At 42.1% G+C, this 15,954-nt stretch overlaps 1 protein-coding gene across 1 annotated transcript in view; it reads left to right on the top strand.

Annotated features, from left to right (window-relative positions):
- Positions 1-10,941: 10,941 nt before the first annotated feature.
- LOC139477050 (large neutral amino acids transporter small subunit 2-like) overlaps positions 10,942-15,954 on the top strand; it is a 45,479-nt gene continuing 40,466 nt past the window's right edge. The window contains exon 1 of the mRNA XM_071259613.1: positions 10,942-11,624. Coding sequence (XP_071115714.1) covers positions 11,120-11,624 — 505 coding nt within the window. The 5' untranslated portion in view covers positions 10,942-11,119. The remainder of the gene's footprint in view (positions 11,625-15,954) is intronic.

Raw genomic sequence — 15,954 nt, 5'->3', positions numbered from 1 at the left:
ACTGATTACATCATCTCGAGAAAACATAATTCTTCCCGTAATAATATTTTACATGACTCTTGCAAATATTGGGACCAAACAATAATGAAATATATAAGGGTGTGCTTAACTGTTTTTTCTTTGTGTATACATGTAGCAATGACGACTAAGCTGCGTTCACACAGTGCCGATTATGGCTTCCGTTTGAGATCAGACAGCGCTACGACACGAAAAGTGAAAAAGTCGGATTACTATCCTAAATGATCTGGAATGTCCTATCATTGTCCGAACGCAGTCGTATACGTTCGTAACAGTCCTACGGATCGGGAAAGTTCCAGACAGGTGTGTCCCGTAACATTCGGGAAACTCAGCCGATTTTGTCTAATTGGATTACAATCGTGACTATGTCGTGACTATGTCGTGACTATGTCGTGACAGATTCTGCTGTATCGGATCAAAATCGTCACAATGTCCTGTGTTGCCTGGACGGTGTCCTGTGGATCGGGACGCTGTCGTGATGAACGGGCATGATTTGGAGAAATTGTTCATTGCATTTTCTTGTCGATTGAGTCCAGATTGCGTCCAGATCTTGCCGAATGCGAACGTTTCACCGTCCGGTCACTGTCTGATCTCTGTCGGATCGCATTCGGGAGAATCGGGCTGCTGTCGGGACAGATTCGGTCGGTTTTTTACCATGCAGAAGATACAAATCGGATCAGATTCGGATTGAGAACAGGAGAATCGGGACGATTACAGCTGGAAACGGCTGAATCGGGGCGCTTCCTGAACAATATGTGATTGTTGTCGTGATTAAATAAATGTTTTTTACAAAAAAATGAAGTTCCGTCATTGCCAAGTGGTGTTTAACCAGTTAGTTTAGACCACGGTCAAAGACAAAGGAGCCATGGTTTAACGTACAATAAAGCGCTGCAGGGAGAATAAACTACTCGAAGCTGCGCCCTCATGGTTTATTCTCCCTGTTGTGTTTTATTGTACGATAAACAACCTCCACTCGTCGTTTATTTCTTAAATATATGGTCCTAAAACCTTGTACGCAGTAAAGGAAATTATCATACCTCCATGTTAGAATGACGAGATCTGATTGGTCCACGTGATCTTGATAAAATACTCTGTATCCCGCCTGCGAGGGAAATACATTTCTGAGAGGGTGAATAAATCCCTTAAACCCACCCCGCCACGAAGAAACCAGACTAAACGTAGATTTCTCCACGGAGGAATAAATCCCTTATACCCCACTTTTACTACCCCGGTCAGTGGGTCAGTGTGCACTTGATTTTTCATTCTCTGCTCCATGGGGAGTATACAAGCCAAGCTACATGTGAGGCGCTAGAGAATCGATCGTAAATGAGGTCGCTATTTTTACGAAGAGAAAAAAAACCGTAATCGATTTATATATCATCCCCCTTATCGTATTAGGCAGCACGACCACAAAGGTAGCCTACAGTTCGTGACTTGGAGAGTACTTGTGGTCTTCCAATGTGTGTTTTAATCGATAACTGTCAGACTGCTGAAGGCGACGCGACTCGCCCACGTTTGAAAGTACGCGAAAACCGGTGATGCAATCCACGTTTTGTATGACGCAATCTGTTTCCAGTGGCCGCGAATACCAGGGATTAACGATATGTTATCACGGAATATATGTACATTTGTGTAATTGATATTATTGGTTATAACTCTATACTGGTGTAACTATTATTGGTGACAGCCATATGCACATGTCCGGCTAAACAACTGACAGTGGTTTCTTTATTATTTGACGTCGCACCAAGCAATATTCCAGTTATGTGGTTTTCAGTCAACCGAGTCACTGAGCCTGGTCGCAAGCATAGATACTCCGGGCCTACATTTTTACACGGAATCTCACAGAATTAGTGGACTAGCTATATAGAAAATAATGAACTATGCACTATGAGAAAATCGTGAATAATTGTGAATACGCCAGTGTGAATTCCGCTGCATCTTCGGTAATACGGGGTATTATACTTTCATTTCATTATGATATACACCCTTGGCCCATTAGCTGTACCATTGCTTCGTTTTGGAAGTGACGGCTGTTGCACGGCAACGATGTCATTTTTGTGGCAGGCAATTACTTTTTTTCAGTCTGAAGCATAATTATTTTGTTTTGTTTTCAAGAATTTTGGGGGACAGTTAAGTCGGTCCCTTAAGGCGCTGTAATTCGCCGTGCAGAGTTGCGCCCCTTGGACACACCAGAAGGCGATGATTGTGGGTTCGAATGATCCCGGTTCGCCCCGATTGTGTGAATTTGGGGGACAGTTAAGTCGGTCGCTTAAGGCGCTGTAATTCGCCGTGCAGAGTTGCGCCCCTTGGACACACCAGAAGGCGATGATTGTGGGTTCGAATGATCCCGGTTCGCCCCGATTATGTTTCTGAATTTATCAACACCATACCTGACCACCCACGCCGCACTCAGCAATATTCCAGCTTTATGACGGCGGTCTGTTAATAATCGAGTCTGGACCAGACAATCCAGTGATTGACATCACGAGCATCAATGCACGCAATTGGGATGGTAGTAGTGGTAGTAGTAGTAGTAGTAGTAGTAGTAGAAGTAGTAGTAGTAGTAGTAGTAGTAGTAGTAGTAGTAGTTGTAGTAGTAACATTCGCATTCGCAACCGCATTTATGATAACAGAAGTCGAGGAACGATAAAAAACATATACCTATACCTATGCTGTTTAACGCCGCAATCAGCAACATTCCAGCTATATGATAACGGTCTATAAATAATCGAGTCTGGGCCAAACAATTCAGTGTTTGACATCGTGAGCATCGATCTACGCACCTAGATTTTGTTTTAAGTGAATGATATTTTAATGATATGATTATTGTCTGTTTGTTGTTTAAAGCCGCACGCAGAAATATTCAAGCTATTAGACGGCGGTCTGTACATTATCGAGTCTGGATCAGGCAATCCAGTGATTGACATCATTAGCATTGATCTATACGCAATTGGGATACGATGGCATGGATCAACCAAGTCAGCCAGCCTGACCACCCGACCCCGTTAGTCGCCTCTTACGACAAGTAAGGGTTGCTGAAGACCAATTCTAATCCGGATTTTTACGAATTCAGACGTTAGGTGGTGTTGAGATGTTCTGTTATGATTCTTGGAGAAGCGCCCGCAGACACGCACTCCCAAATAAACAATGGTCTTCCAAACCAGGCCACACATGCAACTGTGTGCGATACCATCTCCAGAAATGTCAAGGCCGTGTTATTAAGTTCTCCACGTGTGAGTTTCAACAGTGAAAACATATGGCTCTTGAGAACATTTTGACCGATTACTTAGAAAGATAAATTCGCTTATTGCCTCAGTAGCTTCCATTAAGCAGATAAACCAAATGTGACACATGCGTTTATTGGCTATAAAACTGACAGGCTATCGATACAACAGAGAAAGCCTATTCAAATCGTAATAACAGTGAGTGAGTGTAGTTTTACGCCGCTTTTACCATTGGGTTTCACAAACTGTACCCATATGGGGCTTCGAACCTGGGCCTTTCTTACCTTGGCGAGTGAACGCTTTTACCACTGGGCTACCCCACCGCACTGGTATCATATTCATTTTAGTTTTACCGGATTTTTTAGGTGGACCCGGGAGGTATGGTAACGAAATGATTTTTTTTCGGTCACTTATCCAAAACATGAAAAACAAAATCTGTGTCAGAATTAGCTGAACAAGTTTCATTTTTGTCACCAACACATTTTATTTTTCAGTACCGCCAGTATGTCCAGAGAAAAATGAATGAATGAATGAATTTCCTCCAGATTAATCGGAAGAATCTCAAAACATCAAGAGTATAAATAATTAAATAACTAAGTAATGAAACAAAAGTGAGAAATATTGGTAATAATTACTGCACGTTGTTTATGATATGTTTAATTTGATATAAATACTTTGAGAATTCTATTATAGTGAATTTTGGGGGGGTTGAGTCCCATCCGTTATTCGAACCCACACCAAATCGCCAGCAGACAGTCAGATAGTGTTTCCAGTCGACTGCCAGAACATTGAAAAATATTAAGTCTTGATATCGATTTTCATTTCAGTGAATAAAAATAACAAATGATATACAACATCACTTAAGTGGCACTGTATAATTCATTTTGTCAAAGTCAAAGGATAAGTGGCGGGTTTATTTGTATCTAAGGTCACATGACCCAAATTTCAGCACGTACGACGCTTTAGTTTGAAGGGCGCAGAAAATTGACAGGTTCATGCGCATAATCAGAGATTAAACCTTCTACAGATACAGTGAGTGAGTGAGTTAAAATTTGACGTCGCATCGGCATTATCTCAGCCATATAGCGACTTAAAATACAGAGCCACGTTTTTTATTTCATGGCGCCATAAGTTAAAATATACATTGTATATCTAAGTGAGTGAGATGAGGTGGTGAGGTGAAATGGGGTTTAACGTCGCGTCCAAGATTATTGCACTAATATAGCGACGTGCATGCACGTGTGTGTGTGTGTGGCTGCTTGTACTAGTCCGGACTGATGCCGATTTATAGTGCTAGCCACTGAGATACCATGCCGCAGTTTAACATGAATACCCCACTCAGGCACAGTATACTGACTCCGAGTCAACCAGTCCTTGTTTTAGCCCCTTAATGCCGAGCGCCAGACAGGGTAACAACAAGTACCATCTTTTAACGTCTTTTGGTATGACGTGGCCGGGGATCGAACCTCGAACCTTCCGCTCTCCGGGCGCCGATTTTAACAGTATTCCCGTTGTATCAAGGCGTAATATATCTAAGAAGAAATGGTATAGTAAAACGAAGCTAGGAATACTTCTCTGCTTGACTTGTAGAGAGGACAAAAGAGTAGGGAGTGAAACTCCTCTTCTAAATCCTTGTATAGTTACAAGTGAGTGAGTGAATTTAACGCCGCTTTGAACAGTATTCCAGTTATATCGCGGCGTGTCGGCTTTACGTGGGATGAAAGCCCGAAGTGATACAGGCCTTAGACGTTTGGTGAAACCACCGAGCACTGATATGTGCTCACAGACCAAGAAATATAATCGGGGCAAACCGGGATTCGAACCCACAATCATATGTTTCAGGCTTATCTTTAGGGGCACAACTCTGCACAGCGAATTTCGGCGCCTTTCATAGCTGGGCGACCCGTGCCCCTTGTGGTTAACAACTAGACTAACATATAGTCTCTGAAATGAACACATCTTACAGAAGAACAAATGTTGTTAACTTATCTCAATAAAAAAAATAATAAAAAGGAGCCCAGAGACTCTCTTCATGTTCAGAGACCCTGATACTACTGAAATCTAGACTTAACGAACATTGTAGACTTGCATGGGCTGTATTGGATATATTTGTATCAGGGTCTTTAGGACCAGAGACCATATAATAATCTATTATATGGTCTCTGGTATGAGAGACTAGTTAAGAACGTGTACAAAGGAACACGCTTGGGTCTTGATTTTGTCTTGTATTTGTTGGTTTTATTTACATACAAAGAAGACAAGGACAAACAGTACAAACAGTTACACATGCACCCCATCTTCCCGAGGCAAGAGAACTAACTGACTTTAAAAGTCCAGTTTCCACCCTTGCCGAACTAAGCTGGAATTCCTGGGCTCGATTGTAGCGCCACCAATAATTATTACGAGTTATGTCCTTTCTATGCCTCTCTTATTGACCAATCAGATTCAACCTCTCGAATCACTTGCATTTGCTTCAAACAAAACGGTGGCGCCCAGTCAAGACGATCTGATCGATAATCAAGATCTATATTGTGATCAAACGAGTCTTACATCGCGAAGTGCATCAAATCGCGTGAGCACCTTGATTAAAAACATGAAAAGATTTAGAAAATATCTGTTGACTACGAGTTAGTGGTGCACATGTTTTGCAAATGCTGCAGTCGACCGAAATCTGCATGAGACTTTACAAACCGGATTTCGATTTCGGTGCGCGATTTTGATTGGACTATGCATAGACTCGTTAGTCCAGCCAAAATGTAACTCCATAATACCAGCCTAGTTCGGCAAGAGTGGAAACTGGACTTTTATAGTCAGTTAACTCACTTGCCTCGGGAAGATGCATGCACCCATGCTCCGTATGTTTGTATATAGTTAGTTCTGTGATTCTTTAAAACACAATTATTTCTAGTATTATATTATTTATCATTAATTTCCCGGATAAGGGAAATAAATAGATCAAAGATAGAATTAGTTACTTCACCCTCTTAACTCCCCCCACCCTTACACACACCCCCACACCCCACACCAACCCCGCGTCATACCAAAGGACGTTAAACGATGGTACATGTTGTTACCCTGCCTGGCGTTCGGCATTGAGCTGCTATAGCTAAAACAAAGACTGGTCAGCATACTGCGTCTGAGTGGGGTATTCATATTCATGTTAAATTGTGGCATGGTATCTCAGTGGTCTAGCACTATAAATCGGCATCAGTCCGGACTAGTACAAGCAACCACACACACACACACACACACACACACACACACACACACACACACACACACACACACACACACACACACACACACACACACACACACACACACCTCGATCCCCGACCGCGTCATACCAAAAGACGTTAAAAGATGGTACTTGTTACCCTGTCTGGCGCTCGGCATTAAGGGGCTAAAACAAGGACTGGTCAGTATACTGTGTCTGAGTGGGGTATTCATATTAACTGTGGCATGGTATCTCAGTGAGCTAGCACTATAAATCGGCATCAGTCCGGACTAGTACAAGCAGCCACACACACACGTGCATGCACGTTGCTATATATGTGCAATAATCTTGGACGCGACGTTAAATCCCATTTCACCTCACCTCTCATCTGGCAGGACTGAAAGAGTTGATTAGGTTGGCTTACGCTACGCAGGACACAGGGACACATGACCTCACACATGACGTGAGGATACAGGCACTTGACGTCATGACACAGGCACATATGACGTTAGGACACAGGCACGTGACGTCAGGACATAGGCACACATGACGTCACACATGACATTGGTACACAAGCATACATGACATTAGTACACAGTACACAGGGTCATGACACAGGCACATGACGTCAGGACACAGTCACACATGACGTCAGGACACAGGCACATTACGTCAGGACATAGGCACACATGACGTCAGGACACGGGCAAACATGACGTCACATAAGACGTCATACATGCACATATATGACGTCAGGACGCCGACACATCTAATGTTAGTGCACAGGCACACATGACGTAATGACACACATGACGTCAAGTTCCGTGGTGTTGAGGTCAGGTAGTCTATCTCACAGTTTCTGAACCATATTATTTTCCCTTCTTCCCGCCCTTTCTGTCATAACCGCTCTAAATGTAGCAGGTCTAGATTTTCCTCCGGTTCAGGTTCTGAATCTCTCATATCACTGGGGCTATTTGTTATTATCAAAATTATATAATGTATAGTCAGAGACTAAGCGTTAGTCTAGCGGTCAGGATGTTCAGCTGGCCGTGCATGTCATTTTTGAGGCAGGCAATTTCTTCTTAAACAGTAACACCCTACCCAGACACAGTATACTGACTCCCAGCCAACCAGTCCTTGTTTAATCCCGTTTAGGATAATCCTTGATAGTACAGTACTGTTCCACGAATGATCATAATTGAGGCGGATCCTGGCATCCAAGGGGAGTAACTCTTGTGTGGCACCTGAGTATAGTGGTTAAAACGTTCGTATGTCGAATCCCTATGCTTCCCTATTATCCGCGTCTTAATGTTACTGGAACGTGTCGACAGCTACCGAACTTGAGGGTGTTTCCCCCTAAATAATCATTCTGACAAGTAACTATTCTCAGAATATACAAGCAATGTTGTAACGACGGAAGCCCATCCTATACCAGACTAAAGAAAATATATAATTTTCATAGACACAAATAACTCCATTTTAATTGAAAAGAAACCCCGGTGAGATGGGAGATGTACCTGAGTAAAATCTAGACTTACTTCAATAAGGAACTAACGATATTAACGTATTATGTAAAATACAGTCATGAAACAATAACTTGTAAAACTAATAATTAAAATATAGGTTTAAAAGTGTGTGATAAAAATGTATATGGAGTTTAGCCTTGTGGTTAAAGCGTTCACCACGAAGACCAGGGTTCGATTCCCCACACGAATACGCGATTAACCCTTTCTCGTTTGTTTCAGTTTTAGCCACCATCAAAAATGGGTATTAATTCTCGGTAAAAATGCGGGCCTTAGTTGAATATCACTCTCGCCATCCACTTAAAATATGTCCCAAATTTTACACTCATCGTATTTCATACTTATTCCGTCGTAGTTGAATAGTATCACACAACAAGATATTTTCGCTGCCCGTCGTTCCTCCTACATCGTAAGCTTCGGTTAGGAATGACACTCGGTGTGTTCCGATAGACAAGGGGCTGAGTAGTTTGGACAATACAGGGAGCCTGAGACAACAAGACGACAAGTGGGGACAAACAGTTTGACACCTGAAGGTGTCTAGACGCCGACCAGGTGTGGACACAATTCACTTGTCAGTCCTTCACGAAGACTGACCTCACGCAATCGCGAAGAGTTATAGAGAGAGAGAGGGGAAAGAGTTCTAGAGAGAGAGAGAGAGAGAGAGAGGGGGAAAGAGTAATAGAGAGGGGGGGAAAGAGTTATAGAGATGGGGGTGGGGAGAGTTATAGAGTGAGAGGGGGAAGAGTTATAGAGAGAGAGAGGGGGAAGAGTTGTAGAGAGAGAGAGGGGAAGAGTTAAAGAGAGGGAGAGGGGGGAGAGTTAGAGTGAGAGGGGGAAGAGTTATAGAGAGAGAGGGGGAGGGGGAAGAGTTATAGAGAGAGAGAGAGAGAGAGAGAGGAAGAGTTAAAGAGAGGGAGAGGGGGGGGGAGAGTTATAGAGAGAGAGAGGGGAAGAGTTAAAGAGAGGGAGAGGGGGAGAGTTATAGAGAGATGGAGGGGGGAAGAGTTATAGAGAGACAGAGGGGGAAGAGTTATACAGAGGGGGGAGAGAGAGAGAGAGAGAGAGAGAGAGAGAGAGAGAGAGAGAGAGAGAGAGAGAGAGAGAGAGATCCTGTTATGTACAAAACAATTACATGTCATATGCCCTTTTCTATTTGTTTAAAAAAAATAATTCAGCAACTGTTTTTGTTCGAAATCGAGTCAATAAATTGTGTGAAATCAATGATTAAAAGTAAAACTCCATCAAGTGCTCATGATAAACATCCATTTAATACCATCTAATACCATTTGCAACAGCTTGGCTAATTTGGTAACCTAGCCCAATAAATTGGAATATATTGTAATTCAAACAGGACTAATCCACCTTAGTCATGCGTTCACGGCTAATCGCATATTATTAATAACACAACCAATTGTAAATGCCCCTTGCTTATCAGATGGAAAATAATGATCATACACATCAAATTAAAACATTTTGAACACGTTTTCCATTTTGTAATGGACAACAGGTGCGATGCATGTTGATTGTTATCTAATAATATTTTGATTTATTTCAGTGATTCTGTCGAGTGCACATTTCAAAGAATTTTCCATATATCTGTAACACATGGTATGGTTTCCACAGGTGAGTTGATTGACATGCCTGTCCTGCACAGTCAGCATTACAGCTTTGCATATGTGACAATATTTCTTATCTCTGGTATGAGCCTCTATGAGCTTTTACGCTGGAATACCCAACGTTATTATGAGGCCACTGTTTCACGATATAATATTTTAGGTTTGTTTGTTGTTTAATGGCCTATTCGAGTCTGGACCAGACAATCCAGTGATCGATATTGTGAGCAGCGAGCCATCACCCGGGCGTGTCCCCCATTTTGACCATCCTATCCATTTATTCGCCTCTTGCGACCAGCTTTGGATGCTAGGGTCCAGTTCGAACCCAGGAGGCTACGTGGACCACTATACAATAACTGAGTTCCCAGTTCACAGAGTGAGTGAGTATGTTTCTACGCCGCTTTTAGCAATATCCCAGCATTATCACAGCGGGGACACCAGAAACGGGCTTCAACATTGTACCCATGTTGGGAATCAAACCCGTACCTTAGGTGTGAAGAGCGAACGCATTAACTACTCGGCTACCCTACATCCCTCAACATGGCACTGGCGGAAAGGACAGCGCGATCCCGCGGTGGGTATACGTACAATTAGGCTCTTATAATACAAGTGGTGTTCCCACAAGAAATGAATCGGCGACATTAAAATCGCCGCAAGCTGATTGTTAATATCTATATTCTCCTTTAGATAAGTAAATAATTTGTACACAGTGTTAACTATACGTACATTTTTAAACAACAACAATTTAAACAACTGGAACATGACACGATGCAGAGTACAAAAACCTCCCACAATATCTAACTATAATTTCACTATTTCAGTCCTCTTTACGAGAATCAGTTAACTACAAAAAAAACCCCCAAAACCAACAACAAAAGAATACAACTTTCGCTGATACAAAAGGACACCTGTCATATCAAAATGTGAATAAATAAATAAATAAATAAATAAATAAATAAATAAATAATTGTAATGTTCAACACTACGAATTGATTTGTGTAAAAAAAGCTCCCGAGTTGACTCAAACTCTAATTAGTGTCAACATTAAATATTCAGTTTGTTTTTATAATATTTGGTATTTCATGGGGTGTGTAATTTGTAAAGGTGTACAATTTGTGTTAACCGTGTTAAATTTTTCGCATATTGTCATTTGAAAGGACATATTTTAACCCAACTGCACAATAATAGATGACCGTCAGTTGGAGTTTGGTCCCGCGATGATTGAGTTATCCAGTGAGGCACGAAGGCGGTGCGCTGCACGAAAGTGCATACCAGCGCAACAAACAAAAGATCACGTGATACACATAAAGGCGTGACGTGTGCGCAACCCACGTTCCCATTGATAGTTTACAACTGAGACAACACGTTGTGATAGCGCTCTCGTACCGGGCTTGCTTATCAGTCGAATCAGTGTGTGTGTACACTGTACGATACGCTGTGTGGATAAGCTCTGATATCAAGTCCTTTATTAATCAATCGGGCATTTTACTACTAGCGGGGAATTAACATCTACGAGAAAACATGGCAGAAGCGCTCAACGATTCCTCGATGCCTCTCAAACCGGAAAATGGTGATGGAAAACCAGGATCACCCGAAACACAGCAGAGCGAGGGTGGAGTCAAACTGCAACAGAAAATCACACTTTTAAACGGCGTGACTGTCATCGTTGGTAGCATCATCGGATCGGGGATATTCGTGAGTCCCAAGGGTGTCGTAGAAGGCGCGGGAAGCGTGGGTCTGTCTCTCATAGTTTGGATCCTCTGTGGCTTGTTTTCGATGGTAGGAGCTTATTGTTATGCTGAACTTGGAACCTCAATCGTACGGTCTGGGGCGGATTATGCCTATATATTTGAAGCGTTTGGACCGTTTCTGGCGTTTCTAAGATTGTGGGTAGAATGTATGATCGTTCGACCCTGCTCTCAAGCAATAGTGGCTCTTACATTCGCTTACTATGTCATAGAGCCTCTATTTCCCGACTGCGACCAGCCAGGCACTGCAGTAAGACTTCTGGCTGTCGTGTGTATATGTAAGTAAATATTTTCTTATTTTTAACCATTTCGCTTTTATCTAGTGTATTAACTATAACCATATTTACAACCACAGTTCTTTTCCCTCAGCTGTTCAAATCATCCCGTTTTTCCCACACACCAGGATCCAGATTCATCAGGTTTTAATAATCATGCGACTTATATTTTATAATTTGATCCATTTTTTTTTGGTAATCACGGTACACAAACTTATGTGTATTTGCCTTTCAAGTTATATTTAGGCCGACTGTTCATTTCATGTTCCTCGTGGCAAGGAAGCGCGAGGAAAGCCACACGTGTTTACCCCAGTAACAATGACAAAAGACATCCGGTGTTATGTTTTTTCTCGTTGTTATAGCGTGACATCTGTGAACATATTAACACTGATTACGAAAGACCATGGTAGCTTTAGTAGTTAGGACGAAAGTATATATGTTGACATTTAATTGCATCATCCGTCACACACTCGATGACCCACAGCCACCAGATTGTGATGATGAAATCAAGCCACGTGGTAGTGTTGAGGTGCGCGCGAAACTGCGCTGCCTGAAAATGTGTTGACAGAAAACATGCGCACGAAGGCCGATGAAATGATCAATGTTGTTTTTTGGTTTTGCGGTGTTGTCACGTTTTGTAAACACGATACCTATGGGCTTATACTGACCCCCAAGCTCGGTGGATCGGAACGAGGTTTTGAAATTCGATACACCTGTCATTGCTTAGCTTCAAATACTGCTATGAATAAACGTGATAAAGGACTCGATGTAGTTTTTCAGATGTCGCAATGAGATGCGAATATATGTTGTTATTAACTCCTCGTGTTACAGATGATTATTATATAGAGCAAGCTGGCTTGTCTCTCCTGCTGGAATCAATAAGATTGTATGTGTGTTGCTAGCTATTTGTGTAACACTGTCTTGTCAGCATGGTAAAACTATTGGTTACCTTAGCAACCAAGCTTAGTTGTCATGATGTAAGTAAATAGATATAACGGTTGTTAATGTTATATAGTGCAAGTTTTTTTTTATCGTGTCATGTTCCAGTTGTATATACATGTACCAGTTGTATATACATGTACGTACTTACTGGATGCTTTATAGAAATTATATACAGTCGTGTGAATGAAAGGAAATAATTTAATTACCAGCTTAAGACGATCTTTATGTCACCGATTTATTTCTTGTGGAGAACACTATTTGTATTATATTAGCCTAATTATGCCTGCAATTATCGAGAAGACTTCCGCCCTATAAATGTGTAAAATTAAAAGGATTGATCGGCAATGCATACATATATAACTTTTGGAGGGAGGGGGGATACGGCCGGAAGTCTTTCCCAATTATCTGTATAGGAAATCGAGCGAGTGGTCTTTCGCGCGGTGAGTGAGTGAGTAAATGTTGCTTTAAGCCGCATCAGCAATATTCCAGCTATTCGCGGCTATCTCACTGTCCGTTTTCTGGTTGTTTACTGTACCATCAGACGATCTATTGTGTTCAACTGATAACATAAACATTTTGACGTTTGTTGTTATTTTCCACACACAAAAAACAATTCATTTTTTCACCACTGCGAACAGACTCGCCTTTTGGGGCATATATCTGAGCAAACTATTCACTTAACTATATTTCATTATTCCGACAGAAACACGCCTGTGTGCCACAATTAAGCTGAAAACTGTTTCCGTGATGTCATTTCTTATCTCTGGTTAGCATAAACAAGCCTCGCTGAAATTTGTGCGTATTTATATGAGACCAGCTAAACTGGCTAGGTATTCTTTTGAGTCACTCAGTTGAATATGGGACGATTGGGGAATTGCACCATTCATTATTGCCAGACGACCTGGCCCGGGGATAGAGGAAAATAATTAGCCTCCGTTATTCAGTTATAAGCTTTTCGTAGTTACAAAACTACGGATTGTTATTTCCTACTACCCCCAGGCCACGTCGTGTTATGGTATAATGGCGACATACCACACGATGAATAACCATTCCCTGTTATATTATAGCCGCTGGGGTTAGGGCAGGGTGATTGCTTTGCCCTCTTACTGTTAGTAGTATATAAATTTTATTCATTTTCTTTTCAACACTGCCAACAAACTCATCATTTTGGGCATATTTCTGATATTTCAATATCTCAAGAGTTCACTCAAATGTTAACAATGGAACCCCACGTGTATCTCTTGTGATGTTTCTTTTGTTAAAACGGTCTTGATTATTTAAATAATGTCAAAGGGGCGGTAGGTTAGCCTAGTGGTTCAAGTTCGCTCGTCACGCTGAAGACCCGGGTTCGATGTGTGAAGCATATTTCTGGTGTCCTCCGCTGTGATATTGCTGGAATATTGCTAAAAGCGGTGTAAAATCAAACTCATTCACTATAATAATGCCAAACGTGAACATTATGTTCTTTAACCAAATGTTAATGTTGTCATATATGTATGCACGAAACATGGTGTGGTGTATCCGTTAGCAAGTGTAAATACATTGACGTATGACTTGATACATCGTATTGAGCTATATATTGACCCAATACAAGATACTAGCCTCATATATACTCAATACGACAGGATGCCCATGCATGTCACATGATTGCATCAGCTCAACCCCAGCACTCTCTCCCAGCGGATATCCGTAATCTCTTGTTTTCCATTCAGAATTCCCATTTTCTGAGAAACTAGAGCAACATGTGATGATTCTTGGGGATATTTCGTTAATGTTACACGTTTTAAGACGATAAAGTTACAAGTACAACTGTCTTAGATTTTCGATGTTTTTCAGTGTCAGGTCAGCTTGACATGCGTCTAGGAAATCGAGCACGGTGACCAAGCCGCGCCTGTTTATACAGGAGCTGTTGACATGTCGCCATCCGACACGAAAAGTAGTCCTTGTCGTGACGCGATGTTGACGCTGAAGTAACGCGACGTGCTGTCTTGTACGGATTTTCTTGTGGATCGATTTGACGTTTCAGTGACAGAGAGGAGTGGTTGCACAACTTTACCACAGCTATAAAAGCAATGGGAGACTTTTTGGACAGTTAGAATAGCCAATAATTGTTGAAACCGGCCTCACGCGGAGAACCGACCAATTTCCCTCACGAATGCACTCGCTTACTCCTCGTCAGTGTGAGACCCCGATAGGGTATTGACGTTAACGTGGGCATGCGCAGTTGATGAGAGATGTCTGTTAGTGCATCAGTGCAATCCATCACCAGGCAGTCCTTCATCACCTCACCTACTGGTGTGTTCCGAATGCATGAAAAAACATCGGTTCCATTTTGTTTACCTGATCAACATTTACAATTGATTAATATACTTTGCTGTATCCCAGATCGATGCGGGTCTTACGAACTGAGCGAGCAGATTGTTTTATGGGGGACCAAACATTAAAATTGGTTACGTCCCACGCTGTGCGGTGGATGGAAATGTGGTAACACCTGCTGATGACGACAAAGCAAGATCTCCGCAGTTTTCAATTTGCCCTCGTCTGTAATATCGATTTAATCGATCTGCAGGCTGTTGCCCTATCTCTTCCACCTGTTGACCACATCCTACATGTGTTCCCGTGCTCCTCCCCCCCCCCCCCCCCCCCCCCCCCGCGGTGTTGCATCATGCCCCACAACACGTCGGGGAGATGTTTGTGCACTCCTTCAATTGTCATATCACAGCCGCGAGCAAATGAAGGACTTATATAAGTGTGATAACTCCCAGAGGTTAAGTAACAATGGAACTGAAACACTTACCATTGTCTATTGAATTAGTTTAATTCAAGATTTATCAAAGCCCGACCTACCTACAACCGTAAGCCGGATTAAAGGAAAGAATTCGGTTAATTCGAAGAATAACCTTGATCTGAATGGTGATTGCGTAGTCTTGTTCGGGACTGGTTACGAACACGTTGGACTTGTGAACATGTATAAGCAGGACCAGAAATTGATTATGAAAAATATTACGGCTATTTCATCACTCATTTACGTCATAAATATTTTGAAATTTAGCACCAACAAACGCATGCATCGATTGACACGTAATAACACACCATGTATTTTGGCAGGTCGGTTTTAGTGTACCAAAGAGCATATCACCACGAGGTCAACGATATCAACGTCAACACTGAAGTTGTTTCTGGGGCGGCAGCGTTCCAGATGTTTTCAGCTATTGAGTATTTACTCACATGCTATAATTCACCTTGGGTATTGATAGTTTTCTTTGGGTATTCAATTAGAGACCAACCCACGCGCTGCGAGGAATGATGGATTATCCCGAGTGACTGAATGGTGTTAATCGCTACCCTTGGCGGGAGACTTACCGCGTTCTTTTACGGGGGACAGATAATC

The sequence above is a fragment of the Haliotis cracherodii genome, unplaced genomic scaffold (assembly GCF_022045235.1).
Source record: "Haliotis cracherodii isolate W230 unplaced genomic scaffold, xgHalCrac1.p SCAF_30, whole genome shotgun sequence".
In the NCBI taxonomy this organism is placed as follows: Eukaryota; Metazoa; Mollusca; class Gastropoda; order Lepetellida; family Haliotidae; genus Haliotis; species Haliotis cracherodii.
Note: the sequence above shows the minus strand (reverse complement) of the source record. Positions and strands in the feature narration are given on the sequence as shown.